Source organism: Vanessa cardui, chromosome 24 (assembly GCF_905220365.1).
Source record: "Vanessa cardui chromosome 24, ilVanCard2.1, whole genome shotgun sequence".
In the NCBI taxonomy this organism is placed as follows: domain Eukaryota; kingdom Metazoa; phylum Arthropoda; class Insecta; order Lepidoptera; family Nymphalidae; genus Vanessa; species Vanessa cardui.
The window spans coordinates 11,158,883-11,177,187 of NC_061146.1; the positions used below are offsets into that span (position 1 = coordinate 11,158,883).

Genomic DNA, 18,305 nt, shown 5'->3' on the forward strand with positions numbered 1-18,305 from the left:
TTCAATTATTTTGTATACTTTGAAGATTCATTGAGTAGTAGAGTCGTTTAATTTATACACCAATGGAGGGCAGTCAGTGGTTTGGGAGAAGCGATGAGAGTGCACAGGTGCGTGTTTACGTCGATTCCTAAATCTGCTCGTATGATACGGTCGAATCGGTGCGCACAGCTGTGATGCACATTACATTATTTATTAGACAGTCGGCGGGACTCGAACCGCATACAAACTAGAATCATAAGAACGCGCCATCATTCAGCGCTCGAGTGCATCAAGTGGCGAATTATTTTAGCTTATCGATACAGACGACCCGCTGCGGAGTGCGGGAACAGAGGAGTGGATATCGCGATCAATTACGACTTCCGTATTCATGAGGGTCTATTAAATGTTATTAAATAAAGTTACCAATGCCTTTTCAAACTAAACATCAATATATCCGATTGAGTATACCACCACCCTGCTCCAATGTGGGTTGGTGACTGTTTCCAGCTGAGCACGAAACAAAATATATATATGTGAATTTGGCTTCGGTTACATTTCTATATAAGCAAAATAAATGTGCAAATCAGATGTTCTGTACATACGCGACTTTGTAATTAGTTTTAGTAAGACCGTTCTAAATGAAATGATATTAATATTAAATTGCTATATTTTAACGAGCAGCCGACTCGAGAGATCCTCGAAACGACTTTGGGGCTGTTTTTTTAATAACGCCTCGCGCATGTACCTACCGCTGTAAATCAAGGGCATTCAACCTTCATTTTTTGTTTAACTCCACTACGTTCGAGTGCTCGGCGGGCTCTCGGTTTCTATTTCAATGTAATCTTTCATTGTTTGTTCCAGGACTAATTTCGAGAGCACTGCCACAGTTCGACATGAGCTATTCGCGCTTGATATGGTAGTTTTAAGGATTCGCGTGTCTCGGCAAGCACACGTCATGCACATGTGTCCTGGCGCCTCTATTGCGAAATTACGCCATTGCCGCGATACAATTTCCGCAGTCGGGCCCGAGCGAGTTTCATAATCATGTTTCATATTACACTGTGTATGGAACGCCAAAAACAATACGACACTGATAGTGGAGCCGAGGTCGACGTTGCATACGACGTGCACACTGTACACTCGTATCGTCGCCGGTATCGTCGCGATAGATGATCTCATGTCGCACCTTATACATTAAACGATTCCATACAAGTCACACTGAGTGAATCGTTAACACGTTGCCGGGTTTGTGTAGATAACGATATTGCGCAGATGTTCGTGAACCCAACCGGCTGGGCCGCTACTCCGCGCCCTTCGGCGGGCGGCGTCGGGGACGCGCTGATAGTGACTATGAAACCGACAATAGATAATAGTACTGAAGCATTTCCTACTCGCAGGGATTTGCGCCGATCTGCTCGGGCACCACTCGTCTAATGAAAAATATAATTCATTCAAATACGCACTTTAATTCGCTTTGAAATTGAAAGCCCCAAATAGCATCGGTTGCACTACTGATAAATACTAAATTCGTTCAGGTGAAGGTCGAAAAAGCCATGCAGTTATTAGGCGGACGAGCAAATTGATAAACTGTCGTAACAGATCAATTCGACCATAAGAGCTCGAACGAGATAAGTGTAACTCACTCCTGGTGATGTGGAAATCACTCATGGCGTGCATCGACATACTATCAACCATCTCAGATATTATTCACATACTTTGTGGCTGATATTTTGAATCGCACCCCACACAGTGCACGGTGTAAACTAAACCCAGGCAAATACTGCTGAATATTTATATATTTTTTAAATTATCTAAATCGTGGCCTTACATTTCCTCTTAACTTGTGAAACTGCAAGGAATGAGATAAAATAGCGATCAACCCACGATGCAACCTACCACACTATAACGGTGAAAGTGCAATTCGCAATGCAAGTGCGGGCTGGCATGTAGGTAGCGACGCCTACGGCCGGCCGCCGCCGCGCGCCTCAACCTGACTCCTTGAGATCTTATCTGACGCTATCCCTCAGCGACGATACCGCCGCACCGACTTAGCCTTCAGGTCATGACTACCGGCTTTGATGCCAAAGGTAAGACTTTATAGGAAAGACTTTATATTATATTTATTATGCAAAATGATTTTATAAAAAAAACTAAAGCCGAATTTGGAGTACTAATGCGCTAATTACTTGAGAGACAGACTAAGTTAACGAAATTCGAAAATGCCTTTGGTTAATTTGAATGTCGAGCATAAGCTGTGGTATTTGCTTCGCAAGCCCTGAACATCCTTAAGGCGCGTCTACTCTTATGCTCGTATACAGCAAAAGACATAAAGCGAAGTCAAGCCACCAGTCATGAATCTTAAATTTCAAACATTGTACAGTGCGTAGTTTGTGAAGAGAGGCATTCACTATAACAGGAGATATCAAATGTTGTAAAAACACATTAATCGCGTACAACACCTGTATCAAAGGGACTACAATTATTTAAAAACAATAGAATGCTAATTGAAATCAATTAATATATTTTTTTTTATGCTCCGAAAATGAAGGTGTAGTCGTATTGAATTAACATTTGAATATAATTACATGAAATTTATTAATTTACACTTATATTAAGCATCAAAAAATAATAAATTAATAAGACAAGAATAAAATAATGCTTCCCATTAGCAACTTACACTAACAACTGCTTACTGCGTGTCTGTCGTCTTATGTTACCCATAAAATACTATACAGCCGATTATAAATATTTATAATTTTTTTAAACAATAAATTGATTGTAATTTTTAAGAGGGTGTTTTTTATATCAGCTAGGTAAATGTCGTTTAAAAACTAAGTAACAACAAATTAATTATTTCTCAAAAATATTATATAAAAAAATAAATTACTCACCAGGTTGCAAAATCGGCTGATCAGTAGCCACAACCGAGCCCGCTAGCACGAATATGGCTAGGGCGGCTGTAATGAAGGCCGACATCGTCGGCATCTTAGCGTCCAGCATCCTTATGATTGTACAGACATTGCTACCCTTGCTCACTGCACACTTTACTCCTTTAACGACAAAAGATACAAAACACAGTTAATAATACTGCACATCACGTAAAATAAGTATTCATCTACAAGAAACGCAGACACGGCGAATCCCTCACATATCAACCTGTGGAGGCTTCACACTCCCGGTTTCACTCACAAAACCGCACTTTTAATACATAAATAATTTCGAGCACTCCTGAGAATTTATTGACTGAGAAAGAACGAAATACTTTGTGAAACAACATAAAATTGGCACGATACTAACAATTAATTACTAATTATCTTTATTCGTTATTTGCAGTGTTGTTCGGCTTTCGGCAAAAACATAAATAAAACACAGCACTTCACTGTTCGCGCAACTCACAGTACGCGCGTCTCAAACAAACGTTTGGAGGATACTAACACAGATTATAAAATTAATAACACTCTTCTCTTCTTTTTGTCATTGACGTTTTACGTTAATAGACTGCAAATTAATTGAGCGTTTTATTAAGATTTTAATTTAATCACATACAATTTCTTCTAAAACTATAATATGTCTTTATAAATATAATTTGATGGAAATAAAAATCTGAAATCTAACAAATAATTTATATGAAGTAGATTTTATATTTAAAGTAAGAATCTCAAAAAAATATTAGTGTTCGTTTATAATTTCGTTTAATAGTTAGTTAAAACACTTTCTTTTTATGGTATAGGTTGGTTTTCATCTAAAATGATCTATGAAATGAGCAGTTATTATTTCGAGCTAAATAAGAGCTTGAAATGCATTCAACAAATTTATATTTATGGTATATTCATTATTCACTCAATGTTATCATTGGAATGTATTGTTTTCAGTATTTTTTTTGTTTGATACTTTCAATAAAATGCTTATGATGTACTCTTTCTATATGTTTTTTATATACTTTGAAATTGCCAAGTCTTACGAAACAACTAGTTGACTTAGAAAACACTTAAAAAATAGGATTTTAATATTTAATTTTTCAGTTTAATAATCTCTACTAAATAAAATTTTGACGTTTCTTAAATTTTTACATCAGAAATTCTATACAGCTAAAATAAATGTCAGATCAATAAAAATATTTAGTTTTTGACGTTTAAAGAACGTAAATGTATTAATACATATTTTTTATTACATCAAAGGGCAGTAAACAATTGTGGAGTAAGTTGTTGTTTAGATATTGTAGAAATATATTTTTAAAATCATTAATAATAAATATATATTGATATTATTTTGAAATTATGTAATCAGGTAAGGTTAGTTTCGATTTCGTGTAAGTTATTCACTCTTGGCGCAGATATGGGAGGGCACGGGCACGAGCCACCGTATACCATACCCAAACATACGGAGTTCCAAATTAAGGGCATCCCTCAGCTCGAGGAATTACAAGAGGCTCTCGCTCGGAAAGGATTAAAAGACCCATGGATCAGGTAAAATTTGATTTATTAAATAGTTAATCCTTGATTTTGTGATAAACTAGTTTAATAAAATAATCAAGCTTTATTTTATTTGTTTACACTTTAAGTAAAGAAAATATTATTGAAGGTAATTTATTTATCATTTTAAAAATACTGAATAGAAAACCACTTTTCCATCTGAAGCAGTCAATGTTGTTAGAGCTGGATATGTATCTATATGGATGAAGAAACTTGCTTTATACTCCATTTACATTGTAACATTGGTCACTTTGTAAAATCTAATAATGTAACCCAGAAGTGAGGATAAATTTATAATGCCTAGTTTTCGACTTCAATCAATAATTCCTTCTTAGGTCAAAGTATCTGTTTCTTTACTAAAATTCTTGACTTCTAGGCTTCCCGGATATATTACATACATATATAATTGAATTTAACTAATATGACTGTATTTTTAAATTTTGAAATGATTTACTATTGAATTACTTGCCAGTTCTTCTCAGTAAAATCTACTTTCCGAACCATTGGTAGCGTCACTTAATATAGTTGTTAAATGATGATTCAAAAGTGCCTGTGAAAGCCTACTTGAATAAAGTATATTTTGATTTAATTTGATTTGAATAGTGAACTAATTGGACTTGTGCATGGCAATAATTGGGTCTATAAAAAGCTATTATATTTATAAATACAAGATGAATTATTTCAGGAATGAGGCTTGGAGATATCATCCGGGATTCGGTACTCGCTGGCAGCGTGCACGGAAATTGTTTTTCAGAGGCTTGCCCCTTGGAATTGCACTCACAGCAGCAACAGTTGCTTTCGACAAGTTCACTGCAAAGGAAGGCCACGGCCACGGTGGCCACCACTAATTAGATTAAACTGTTAGTTATGTATGTACTTTGAGTTGAAACTCATAATAGCAAAACTTGTTAAAAAAATATAAATGCAAAAAGATTGTGGTAGTTATTGATTTAAAATACCCTTTTCAATACTGAATCATCTCACATGATCCTTGTCTTTGTCAACTTTTAGACACTAAGGTATTATCATAATTATAGTTAAAGCATCCTCATGAAATGATATTAATTTTTTCTTTTTTCAGTTTATACTTTTGTTAGTCACTTTTTATTTTTAGTTAGATGAAATGATTCTAGTGAGATGCTTATTAAACTACCATCAATTTCACTGTTGGTACACTTTGTATGTACATGTATTGGCAATTAGGTTGTCTCTTCTGCCAATACTCTAACTGCTGTTTAATAAATAAATAACAGTATTCTTGTTGGGATTCCTTTTTATTGCACACTGACAATCATAGAAGAAAAAAAAATAAAAACATAAGTGTACAAAGGCCAACATAAACCACTATCTCAATTACCGAACCCTCCAAAACAATTTCTATCTTTTATTTCTCAAGTCTCTTACTTTTTTTTTTCGACTCTTCGAGACTTCTTTTGATTTGTAAAGAATAAAGTCTTGGTAAATTAAACCTGGTAAAACTCATCTTATCCTAACTAATCTTGAAATAGAAGCGAAAGTGAAATCTTTAACACTCACATCTAAGCTAACCCAACTAATGATTATTAAATTTAGGTACTAGTTACATACAACTTACATATAAACAGTCATTCCATGAATACAATGTTCATTTTTAACCGACTTCAAAAAAAGGAGGAGGTTCTCAATTCGTCGGGGCCTTTTTTTTTTTTTTTCTTTTTTTATTTTTTATGTATGTTACCGAATTACTCGAAGATGGCTGGGCCGATTTTGACAATTCTTTTTTTGTTTGAAAGGGCATGTTTTACAGGTGGTCCCATTGTCAGGAGATCAGGATCTGATGATGGGATCTTGGAGAAATCAAGGGAACTCCTCAAATTTTTTAGGCACACCTATAGTGATTTCGGTTTTATTCAAAGTGCCTTGGTCATATGCTCACGAAAAGTGATATTTGATGAAGTGGAACTGATGATAAAGACCACAACTGGTAATCAGAACCTATTAGTAAGTAACTATTTTACGAGTTTAGTTCTATTTCTTTAAGATAGTCGTCAAGCAATTGATGTTAGTAAACATGCCTATGATGAAGTCTAGCTGATGGTGGATTACCAGGAGAATTCCTCAATGATTAACGGCATTGCATCGGGAAAAATGGTATTGTCTAATTGGCGATGAGCAGTTAACATTAGGCTATTATAACTTAGGTAACGCTTAATTTGAGTTGCAGTCCACATCATATTGAAACGGCGTGGAGTTATGTTTAGAGTCGAAAGCTGAAATGTACTGAGTATAATAAAGTGAATGACAAACATTACCAATTGTAATTATAAATAACAAAACAACACTGAAAAGCATTAAATAAATTTTTATAAATAAAAAAAAACCGCCTTCAAAAATGAACTAAAAAGAAAAAAATAATCAGTTACATCCATATCCAATTTACGATTTTTTAATCACCTTTTGAAGTCGGTGCCAACAAAGTAAATAAATTCCTACATTGAAATCATTTAATTTGTATCGATAGTAAGGTTTGTCTAATGGTGTCATCTATACAATAAATAGATTTAGTTTTCGTATGTTTGTATTATGTATATATATTAGCAATGTTGGCACTTGGCACCGACTTTGAGAGGTGATTAAAAAATCGTAAATTGGATATGGATGTAACTGATTATTTTTTTCTTTTTAGTTCATTTTTGAAGGCGGTTTTTTTTTTATTTATAAAAATTTATTAAAATAATGGAAATGGAATAAATTAACGAAACAGTTATTTTCAAAATATTCTTTTATTTATATAAAATGATGTAAACCTTTAAGTGGATCTCGGCTTCAAATCATCGTAGCAGGGCCGTAAGAAGATAAAGTTCTTCTTGTTTGGATTGTAATGCTCGTGCCCCTGAAGCAAAGAGAACAGTAAGTAAGAACCAGCAGTGAACCGCGACTGCGGCCGGGCTGCAAAGCGAGCAGTCGGCATACCTTGGACCAGTCGTAGCCCACGGCGTAGGCGAAGATCTGGCCGTTGTGGTTGAAGGCGCACTTGGTGAGCGGCTGGTCCAGCAGCTCGGAGGACTTGAGCTTGGTGCGCGCGTCCTTGTCCCAGAACGAGAACGAGCCGTCCGAGCCCACCGTGGCCAGCGTGCCGTGCGTCGGGTGGAACGCGATGTCGTTCACGGCGTAGATGTCCTGCGGGCCGACGCCGCACGGGCGCAGATGAAATATTTGAAACACTGATTCATACATAAGTGCAATGATACTACATTTGTATCAAAGACATAAATCTCATTCGGATCCTCATCATTGTAGTCCAGTAGAAGAGGAAAGATTTCAGTTTTTCAGTTGATACAACTATCATAATTATGGGTTACAGTACTTATTCACAATGAAATTAAAATTCGGCAGGAGAATCGTAATTGGTTTTCGAGGCCTCGGTACCTGGTAGCCGCCGGTGGTTCCGGCGGAGCGGTGGCACTTGAAGGTGAAGTTGTCCTTGGGGTTGGTGGGGTTGACGTACTGGATGGCCACGCGGCCCTCGACGCTGCCGAGCGCGAAGCCGGTGGGCTGCTTGGTCTTCTTGTCGCGGAAGATGGCGATGCAGCGGTGCTGGTACTTCAGCGGGGACTCCACGCGCTTGAACTCGGCCGGCTTGCCCTCCAGCGTGTACAGGCAGATGCCGCGGTCCGCCGTGCCCACCACCGCCATCGGGTAGTCCTGTAGCAACATTCGTGGGCGCTGATGCACTTCGCAGCTAAAACTATTGATCCAGTTTTTTAATGAGGATTAATACTGTGACACTTTACTATGTGATAATGCAGACGATGCAAAAAGTTCCATCACCTGCATTATTCCATTGCAAAGTTTTAAGTCGCGCAAAAGCGTATAGTTATATTGATTGTAAACTGCTACTGATAAGTAGTAAGACCTCGGACCTCGGGATTTGATCTGATGATATACCAGTTCCCAACGACGCAATCAGCCAATACTCACGACATCGGCGCAGTAGCACCTCTCGTTCAAGTTCATTGTCATTATCGGCACCGAGCTCCGCGTGTCCCAGAACTGGAACGAACACAACACCATAAGAAACTTCAACAAGCCAAGCTAGCAATCGACTTATGTGTTCAACACTTAAATGCTTAAGCAGTTACCACACACACCAGTTGTAGGCTGATGCAGACACGTCTATTTATATATTGCACGAAACACCATCAATGTTTTGTATAGATGTTTCTTTACACTAAAGAAAGCAATTTGTGAGTTGAGAAACGATTTACGAATTAGTTACTAAAATGAACACTGACGCGTAATATAATATGTACACTCATAGGCAGCATAGAATTACAATTACAAATACATTTTTATGTGATTACATTTACAATGAACTAAATATATTAAGATTACGAGAGTGTGAATATATAATAATGTGAGCACATTAGTAGTTACCAAGTTGGTTATTTTGATGATACAATATATATATTTATAAACAAATGAATAATCCATACCTTAAGAGTTTTGTCCCAGGAGGCAGTCATGAGACAAGTGTAGTTTGGGGCTTTGATCCAGTGGCAGGTATTAACCGGGGCATCATGAGCGGCCACCTGCAGGTACATTAAACATGGTTTTTACTTTGCATTGAACAAACTGTCTGAAACACTGATGTTAATATTTACTTTTTTTTTTTTTTTTTTTTTTTATGTTATAGGTTAGCGGACGAGCATATGGGCCACCTGATGGTAAGTGGTCACCATCACCCATAGACAATGACGCTGTGAGAAATATTAACTATTCCTTACATCGTCACTGCGCCACTAACCTTGGGAACTAAGATGTTATGTCCCTTGTGCCTGTAGTTACACTGGCTCACTCACCCTTCAAACCGGAACACAACAATACTGACTACTGTTATTTGGCGGTAGAATAACTGATGAGTGGGTGGTACCTACCCAGACGGGCTCGCACAAAGCCCTACCACCAAGTAAATTCAAATTACTAGTATATTTGCTTTGTCTGTACATTTTGTTTTTAATGTGTAGGCAGACTCGCAAATGTCACTTGCCACCCAGTGACCACTCCTCCGTATATTCATACTATACAACAACTATGAATATTAATAGCTTCCATATTATCAATGCACCATCATCCTTGAGAACTAAGACATACCCTAGAACCTGTAGTTTTACTGGCTACCTCAGCCTTCAAGCTAGAATACTCAGTATTGCTGTTTAGCAGTACAATATATGATAAGTGAGTGTTATCTACTCAGATGTGTTTCAACAGTCCTACCACTCAGTACAAGCTAATGTCAGGATCTACTATCTACCAGTCTGATTAGAAAAAACCTTCTGGTTTGATCACACATTAATTGAGAAAGGCAGATAGAAGAAAAACTGTATAAAATTAAACTATAATGCAGCTAAGCTTTCATTGTAGCCATAGAGAAGGAACTTTTCATATTTACATAGAGCAGTTTTTTTATTGTTACAATATTGCTTACATTTGTGTTTGACAATAATTATATATATAAAATGATTTTCAGTGTACCTGTATAGTTTGATTAGCTGCGAGGTCCCAACATTTAACACTCTTATCTGTAGAGGCCATGAATACTTTGGAACCATCCTGAAATGAGAATATAATATTGTAGTAATTAAAAATTATAGCCCAATTAACAATTGTCAGTCATACACGCTTAATAAATTTGTGCAATTTCAGTTTATTGCATTTTCCTAACACAAAGTTATAGTATACATTCAAAAATATAAAATACACTATTTTATTTGCTTTTACTGTCAATGTTATTTCACAGAACTATATTAAGTGTAGCTACCACTGGTTAGGAATGTAGATTCTACTGAGAAGATTCATAAAATACTAATTTAAAATGGTTTTGAATATGAAGAACAATGAAGATAAAAATATTTCATTTGTTAGCAAGGTATATATACTAACGTCGTGCCAAGCTACATCCAGTATGGGCCCGTCCATGCCCTGTGCTGCTTTTGGTACTGTTTTCCCGGAAGCTTCGACTTCCCAGCACCTCACCTGTTAATGCAAAAATAATAAAGTGGATGGATGGATATTATAAACACAAATGAACGGTGTCATTTCTTCGAAACTCACTCTGCAGTCCCAACTACCAGCTACGAGGAATGTCTGTGGTACCGAGGGTGGTGAGAATTCCATCGCTGATACGGTATCCTCAGGAGGTGACGCTACTTCGACATCCTTATTGGGATTGCTGCTACCGCCTCCGAGTTGATTAAACATTTTGCTAAATATATATTTATTGATGCTATACAAAAATTAACAGCTTTATAAAGTTATAACCAACAAACGTGCGCATATAATCTACAGTCCGATTAGTTCGTTAGTCCAATAAAGTTAAATATAAAACTAAATATCCGGCAGAAGAACTGTAGTTATGAAGTGATTTTTAATTTGATTCGAAGTTATAACAAACTTTTTATGTCTTTATTAAACGTTTTTTAACAAGTTGCAGAAAAGCGGCTATTTTTTTATTTCGGCAATTGTAAATAAACTTTATCATCTGTATTTAAAAAGAATAACTGTCATATATTTACGGTCTGAAATCTTAAGGTTTGGCAAAAGTTAAATTTTACTATTTTATATACAAACTATCTTTAATCAATAAAATATTTTTAAATATAAGACAGCAAGAAATTTATTAATAATACCTATATAAATATATAGGTATTATATATAATAAATGTATATATATTAATATAAATGAAATTAAAAGTATGACGCATTGAGACAAAAACAAGGGTATATGTTAAAGTTGTATTGTGTACCTATACACAATACAACTTTAACATATTTTTTCTACATAAATATGTAGAAAAATTATATTATGTTTCTAAACATAACATAACTTACTCTCTATTATCTAAAGACATTAGAGATAATAATAAAAGTAAACATATACTTAGTGGATAGGTATTTTTTATACTTGTTGCTTTTACAATACTTGTTAAATTGATTTATATTTTTTATAATCCTAAAACGTTTGATTGTAATTGAATTCAACACAAAGTTTTTTAAGATTATCATGTGACTTTTTGCGTTAATTAAGTAACACCTCTTATTAAAGATTTGGTTCGGGGTACAAAAATATTTTGCGGGCAGCCCTAATAACAGCTGATACTCAATATCTGACATATATCAAAATTGTGTTACAATCGTCAAACATGAATTAAAATTTAAATTATAAATATTTTTTATACTTTTTTGCTTGTTTTATAAGTATTTCCTAGTCTACAATATTCACATCTTTATTTTCATGCATATAATAGAAGAATACGCTTAAATATATTAGGTACTGTTAACAGCAATTTGAGTTTAAGCAGAATGACCAGCACAGAATATGTTCAAATTAAAGATTTGAAACCCGGTATGAAGAATATCAATGCTATCTTCATAGTATTAGAGGTGGGACCGCCGACGCTGACGAAGGAGGCACGCGAGGTGCGCACGTTGCGCGTTGCTGACGCTTCAGCGTCTGTCAATCTATCGGTGTGGGACGAGCCCGGAGCGCTGCTGCAGCCGGGTGACATCGTGCGCCTCACGCGTGGCTATGCTTCGCTTTGGCGATCTGCGCTCACCCTATACTCTGGTAAATCCGGGGATATTCAGAAAGTGGGAGAGTTTTGCATGCTGTTTAATGAGCAAGTTAACATGAGCGAGCCCCAGCCTGCCCCGCCGCCAGCCGTCGCCGCACCGCCGCCTGATCGAACTAACGGTGCGCACGCCCCAGCTCGCAACTTGGTTCAAACCTCTCAGCCTGCGGCACCTGGAACACAACAGTTGCCACCAAAAAATGAACGCTTCTCCCAAAACAACCAAGAACATAATAATAAACATAATAACCAACATAAAACATATGTCCGAGGGAGAGGCCACCAGCGCGGTAACAATAGAAGATAACTTATAAGTGTTAAGATGAAGTTATGAAATATAATAATTACAAATAAATGTTAATATTTCTTAATCTATTCCAAATTAAATGTCACGGTCAGCTTTAAAATTGTTATGAGTTATAATTAAAATTAATCTTCACTTCAATTTATTAAATTGCCATCAATAATCCAAAATTAAGTATGAAATATGAATTAAAGTAAGAATTTACTAAAGCAAATTTGCTTAAAATACTTCTTGTCATTTGTATTCAAATTGTAATAAGTTGTGTTAAATAAGACCTTAACAATAATGAATTAAATAGGTATCCTTGTAAGATTACAGTTGAAATTATTTCCGATACATTAAATGAATCTGGATGAATCCAGACCACTAATCTCAATTATGTTTTTAATTTAGGCATTCTTTAAGTTTTCAATTGTTGAGTGAATTTAATTGTGATAAGAACAAATGTTTTGTTGCATGGTGAGTTTATTTCCGGTGTCACCTCCTCCTAACAAAGCCACCTTACAATGAATAGTATTGTGCTTTTACCCAACATCTTTTATTTTGAGCATCTCTTTGGGGTCAGTTCAGTTCTTAATAAAATAGCTTGACTAGTTTACTCACTAAATGGACTGATGGTTAGACTATATTTAATGGATAATGCATGTTGATGTTACCTTGCAAGAGAGTACAAACTCAATTATGTACACTTCGCATGGTTGGTATTAAATTTTTGTTACAAAAGGAAAAATGTCAGTGACCAAATTAAAAAGTTTTAATATAATTTTTATTAAGGAATGGACACATGAGGACATTGTCTGCTTTCTTTTTGTATTATAGAAAAAATATATTGTGTGAATAACTATGTAAATAAACATTTTTAAGAATTTTGTTAAATTTTTACCCACTTTTGTAGTATATTTAGATTTGTAGTCACAATCAATTCAATTTCTAATTTGTGACTAGTTTTTTAATCGTAAAAGTTTTAGTTCCTAATAAGCCTACTGTGAGTATTTTTTTTTTTAATGGAGCATGGGAGCTGTATAGCCTTTCCAAAACAACTAACTTAGGTATATCGGATTCATTAGCAACTAATAATATGTGACAATAACTCGAACAAAATGACCAATGACCTCGGAATGATTTTTATACACTTCTTTTTTTAATTTTTACGATTTTACTTTAAGTGAACGCATGCTAATGTTTTAAGTTTGTTTTAGTTTTCGTCAACATTTACTTTAATTCAAGTTGTGGTAAATAAATGTATAGTTTTATACATGTAATATGGTTTTATTCTTAAATCAGCGTATGTTAACACCTTGGTTACTTGATGGTTGGTCCTCATGAAAGTCTGTCAGGGTGGGTATCACCCAGAAAAAAAAACTCGGCTGTATATATATATTTTGTTTCTTATAATAGAGGTCTGCGAATAGCATAAAATTATTATAATAGTCTTTATGATATATAAATATTAATATAACATTGACCCTGAACGGTTTCGCAACAGTTTGTTTATCGCCCAAACGACCGCTGTTTTGACACACCGTTAACGTCGGTTTCGTTTATCGTCTCTCGTAATTCGTAGCGAATCAACCTCATTCTAGTACATTTGATTTAATTAACTACGCCTACAATTTTTCGGCGGTTGTTAACTATTGTAATCAATAATGTGCAAAGAAAATGTTTTTAAGGTTTTTCTAAGATATTTACGACTCGACATCTGCGTTGCGATCGCTTTTTTACTCCGTGAGGTGATATTTCTCAGGCACTTCGATCCAAACCTCGGATGGCAATCGTGGGGAAAAATATTCCATATGAGCCCTTTTCACTCAAGGTTACCTATTATTCATTAATTCATATCATCTAAACATTGCGCATTGTGAAAAACACAAGGTATGCGCTTAATTATTTTGAAATATGATTATAATAAATCTTCTATAAATATACTTTGATATTACATTATTTCCATTCGAAAGCCTAAACTGACCCATCTGAGCGTTTAAAAATGTCGGTCCCTTGTCCATAATTATCCTGATTTTACACTTAACTGGGAACTTTATGCGTTTACACAATAAGACGAATGCTTTGGGAATTAGAATTCGTGTCGAGTTGTAACAGTTAATTACAATCGTGACGAAGTTGGCGACTTCTGCACTCCATACGGCCTCAAGGTGATAATTAATAAAAAGAATTTGTGCTTATGTTCAGAAAATATCTAATAAATACGTTTTTAACTTTTATTGTCCTCTATGGTGTGGTTTAATTGGCAAAAAAACGGTTTTGCTAGATTAAGAAGCTAATGAAATGGATGTGTGTTATATTGTTGTTTATCATTTATTTCTTATCATTTTTAGTATTTGTTGTAAAGTTGTTTAATTGAATTTGTTACAGTGAGGGAGCTTTGAAACGGTTTTCTGATTACTACGTGTGTATAGAGTAGCGGCTATGCCCACGCTATGAACGCGGCCGAAGGTTTTTGAGATTCTAACTACAACATAGTACCTAATAATAATTTATTTATTTGGGTAGGTACTAAAATAGGGATTGCATTAGAAATTCGCATCCCGAATTTAAGGTTGGGGAAAGGGTGGGGAGTAAGGGGGGGTGGTGTAGTACCTACACCACCACTTCCCCCGCCCGGAAATCATTAGTTTTTTTTTCAATTTTTAAATTTCAATACTAAAATCATCAAAATTCGTACCTACTGTTAGTTAAATTTTGGAAGGGGAGAGATATAAAATTCTAATTATTGGTATACAATGTGATTTCTGGCGCTGCGCCGGCCGCTCCCGCGGCACGCTCGCTTCGCTCGCTCGGCTTGCGCAGCGTTTGGTCATACAATCTAACCTAACCTAACCTATCCTTAGCTACTATAACTAACTACTATTTTTGTTGCCGGAGTGGCTTCGCCACTACTGTGCCCCTCACAGCTGTTAATTTTGGGTGAAAAATAGAAACAACAATAGGTATATTTTAGAAATTTATAAGAACCATTTATCTGTATATATACTTGACTACATTTAATAATGCTATAAATGGATCTTTTTTTATTTTAGGTTATATTGTATTATATTATCATGTTCGTAAAATCTTCTGGGTGATTATTATTTTCTTTACAAAAAAATCACTTCACTACAAAATTAAATTAAATTTTTACACGTTTTTTTTACTATAAATTAATAATAATAATAATAATATTCTTTATTGTACACCAAGATAAGTATAACACACAGGAAATAAATATAGAGACTCTCTTCGGGATGTTTTTAACAGAGTAGGAATACTCACTGTTGCGTCGCAATATATTTACAACAATATCATGTATATTCACAGTAACATTGATAACTTTGATAAAATCAGTGATACACATTGTATATGCACTAGAAGTAAGGATAAGCTTATAACGCCAAGTTTCCGACTCCGCAAAGTCAATAAATCTTTCTTGGGGCAAGGTATCCATTTCTATAATAAAATTCCACAGACATTTTTAACTTTGCCGTCTCGTAAATTCAAATCGTTCATAAAAAATACATTGGTGAAAAAGGCGTATTATTCGATACAAGATTTTGTAGATGATAAAAAAGCGTGGAATTAATACCTGTTGACTTCCAGGCAGGATATATTAATTTAATAATTGTATTAACTTAAAAATTAACTAACATGACTGTATTTTTTTAAATGTTGAAAAAGAGTAACTACTGAGTTTCTTGCCGGTTCTTCTCGGTAGAGTCTACTTTCCGAACCGGTGGTAGCTTCACTTAATTGTTAAATGACGATTCAAAAGTGCTTGTAAAAGCCCACTTGAATAAAGTATACTTTGATTTTTTTTTGATTTTTGATATAACAAAATAAAGCATGGCACAAAAGGCGGCCTTATCGGCGGCCTAGGCGGCAGAGGAAATGGTCTATTAACGGCACAGGTGTACAATTTTTTAAATGGAATATTCAATATACATACATACGAGTATATTTGTGCATACAAATACACATACAAAATAAATAGATACATATACACAGGCAAACATACATATATAATCAATAAATATGTAAATAATATATAAACTAATCGATAAATACATATAAAGAAATATTTATATATTACAAAGTTACATTTCTAGGAAATGTTTCTTGACAGCTTTTTTAAAAAGTGGCAGAGATTGTGCACGTCTAATGGACAGGGGTAGGGAGTTCCAAAGAGGGGATGCTTGAACAATAAAGGATTTGCTATAAAAATTAGAGGATTGGGAAGGAATTTCAAGAAGCAAGTTGCTTTCAGATCGAAGGGAACGCTCGTGGGAATCACTAAGGAATTTAAATCGTTCTTTTAGGTATGGAGGGGAAACAGGATTGAACAGTATACAGTATAGCAGATTGAGAATATGAGTATTCCTGCGAAGGCGAATTGGGAGCCACTTGAGCTTCTTGCGAAATTCGGATATATGATCATATTTGCGTAAACCAAATATGTAACGTATACAAAAATTACTATAGTATTTGTTAAAATATAATACAGAAAAAAGCTAATAAACATAAAAATAATGATTTAAGGTTAATTATAATGTAAAATATAGATCCGTTTCACGTAACTTTAAACGCACATTAAAAAAAAACTATGGGTTTCCTCGGGTTGGGAGTGGTAAATTTCGAGAGAGGGGAGCAACCCCGATGACCCCGGGATGCGAATTTCTAATGCCAACCCCTAAAATAACTTAAATGCCTGTATATCTCACGTTTTAATAAGATAAATGACAAATATGTATACAAATATTGAATCTTAATTTCTTCTATTTACGTAAAATACGTATACATTTCCATATTTCTGATATCAAAAATGACAAATGAAATGTGATGAAAAATCCTTTTTAAGTGGCTATTTAAAAAAATACATCCTTAAAAAAGAACTCTACAACTGCAGGTGTAGGTTGTGCTTTGTATGTCAGGCAGCCATTTTCAAATGTTGTTAAGTAGAAGTAAACACTTATTGATAATAGTATATATTAATTGCGTTTGCCTTCTAATTGTTTTTTATATATTTCAATGAAGACACTTATGCTCCTTTTAAAATAAAACTGATAGGTATATTTTGTATCTCATATTATTAATACCTGGCTACAGCTACAACTTGGTTATATAAAAGTAAGGAAAAGTAAGATATATTTGCCTTGAATGGGCAACTGAACTAAACTATGTAGTTTGAACGTTTTATAAAGTAAATTTAACACGCTGAAAAGCACAGCTATAACAGCTATGCTTTTCAGCATCATAGAGTGTTACCGAGACGCGTGCCACCAATTATTGCCCGGAGGGTAGAGGGACACGCTGCTGTTGTTATCTCACAAGGTATTTGCTAAATACTAAAGCTAGTTTTTTATGTACGAAACGTTTAAGGATATTTTTGACATCAACATTTAATCTTTACAACGCTATTATTGTACCTAGTATGTGAATTAGCATCATTCGAACGTCAATCAACAACGAGAACGTCGATACACGAGTGACCTTGTCTCAATTAAGTCTCGCACAATCGCGCTTCGCATACGAGTCTTTTTGTTAAGTTTGTCTCAGAAAATTAAAGCTTTTATTTATAAGTTGATATTTCCTACTAAGAATTCACGGAACTAGCTGATAGTCGCGCGTCGTGTACAATCGATAGATCACGAATTGCAAAGGTTTGTCATTGGTTCGTTTGTGATAAAGTCACAAATCTAAAAATGGTGTAGAAGAGCTATTGCTGGTCTGATGATAACCGATTTCGCCAATTGTCGTGATGCTCGGAACTGATCTCGGTTAACTTCAATGTAAAAACCTTCAAACCGTTATACCATTTTATAAACAAATAACTATAAGACCCTTATATGCTATAGTTATATGGGTACTACATAACTGTAAGATAAGAGTTTAGATGATATGATAAAGTAAATGGTTTATTAAAATTACTAACCTATGCTTCGAGCCCACAGC

The 18,305-nt window shown here is 34.9% G+C and overlaps 4 protein-coding genes across 4 annotated transcripts in view; 2 read left to right on the forward strand and 2 right to left on the reverse strand.

Annotated features, from left to right (window-relative positions):
* LOC124540005 (prolow-density lipoprotein receptor-related protein 1) overlaps positions 1–3,396 on the reverse strand; it is a 93,008-nt gene extending 89,612 nt beyond the window's left edge. Inside the window, exon 1 of the mRNA XM_047117401.1 lies at positions 2,871–3,396. Coding sequence (XP_046973357.1) covers positions 2,871–2,979 — 109 coding nt within the window. The 5' untranslated portion in view covers positions 2,980–3,396. The remainder of the gene's footprint in view (positions 1–2,870) is intronic.
* A 627-nt stretch (positions 3,397–4,023) lies between these two features.
* Positions 4,024–5,385, forward strand: LOC124540287 (NADH dehydrogenase [ubiquinone] 1 beta subcomplex subunit 3). The gene is made up of 3 exons (XM_047117761.1): positions 4,024–4,176; positions 4,313–4,445; positions 5,137–5,385. The coding sequence occupies exons 2-3, from the start codon at positions 4,315–4,317 to the stop codon at positions 5,297–5,299; spliced, it is 294 nt and encodes a 97-aa protein (XP_046973717.1). The 5' UTR covers positions 4,024–4,176; positions 4,313–4,314; the 3' UTR covers positions 5,300–5,385.
* A 1,790-nt stretch (positions 5,386–7,175) lies between these two features.
* On the reverse strand, positions 7,176–10,967 carry LOC124540189 (protein Rae1). Its single transcript, XM_047117650.1, has 8 exons — positions 10,545–10,967; positions 10,374–10,466; positions 9,966–10,043; positions 8,927–9,022; positions 8,412–8,483; positions 7,860–8,135; positions 7,404–7,610; positions 7,176–7,323 (listed from the first exon to the last, which is right to left on the reverse strand). Exons 1-8 carry the CDS (start codon positions 10,689–10,691, stop codon positions 7,240–7,242), a joined length of 1,053 nt encoding a protein of 350 aa, XP_046973606.1. The 5' UTR covers positions 10,692–10,967; the 3' UTR covers positions 7,176–7,239.
* A 591-nt stretch (positions 10,968–11,558) lies between these two features.
* LOC124540155 (SOSS complex subunit B homolog) lies at positions 11,559–13,622 on the forward strand. Its single transcript, XM_047117607.1, has one exon. It carries the CDS (start codon positions 11,793–11,795, stop codon positions 12,366–12,368), a length of 576 nt encoding a protein of 191 aa, XP_046973563.1. The 5' UTR covers positions 11,559–11,792; the 3' UTR covers positions 12,369–13,622.
* The last annotated feature ends 4,683 nt before the right edge of the window (positions 13,623–18,305 follow it).

Coding starts and splice junctions, on each gene's coding strand:
- LOC124540189 (XM_047117650.1), bottom strand. CDS start 10,691: ATGTTTAATCAACTCGGAGGCGGTAGCAGCAATCCCAATAAGGATGTC. Junction 10,467..10,544: donor CTGGTAGTTGGGACTGCAGA/GTGAGTTTCGAA, acceptor TTGCATTAACAG/GTGAGGTGCTGGGAAGTCGA. Junction 9,023..9,965: donor CAGCTAATCAAACTATACAG/GTACACTGAAAA, acceptor ATGTACCTGCAG/GTGGCCGCTCATGATGCCCC.
- LOC124540287 (XM_047117761.1), top strand. CDS start 4,315: ATGGGAGGGCACGGGCACGAGCCACCGTATACCATACCCAAACATACG. Junction 4,446..5,136: donor TTAAAAGACCCATGGATCAG/GTAAAATTTGAT, acceptor GAATTATTTCAG/GAATGAGGCTTGGAGATATC.
- LOC124540155 (XM_047117607.1), top strand. CDS start 11,793: ATGACCAGCACAGAATATGTTCAAATTAAAGATTTGAAACCCGGTATG.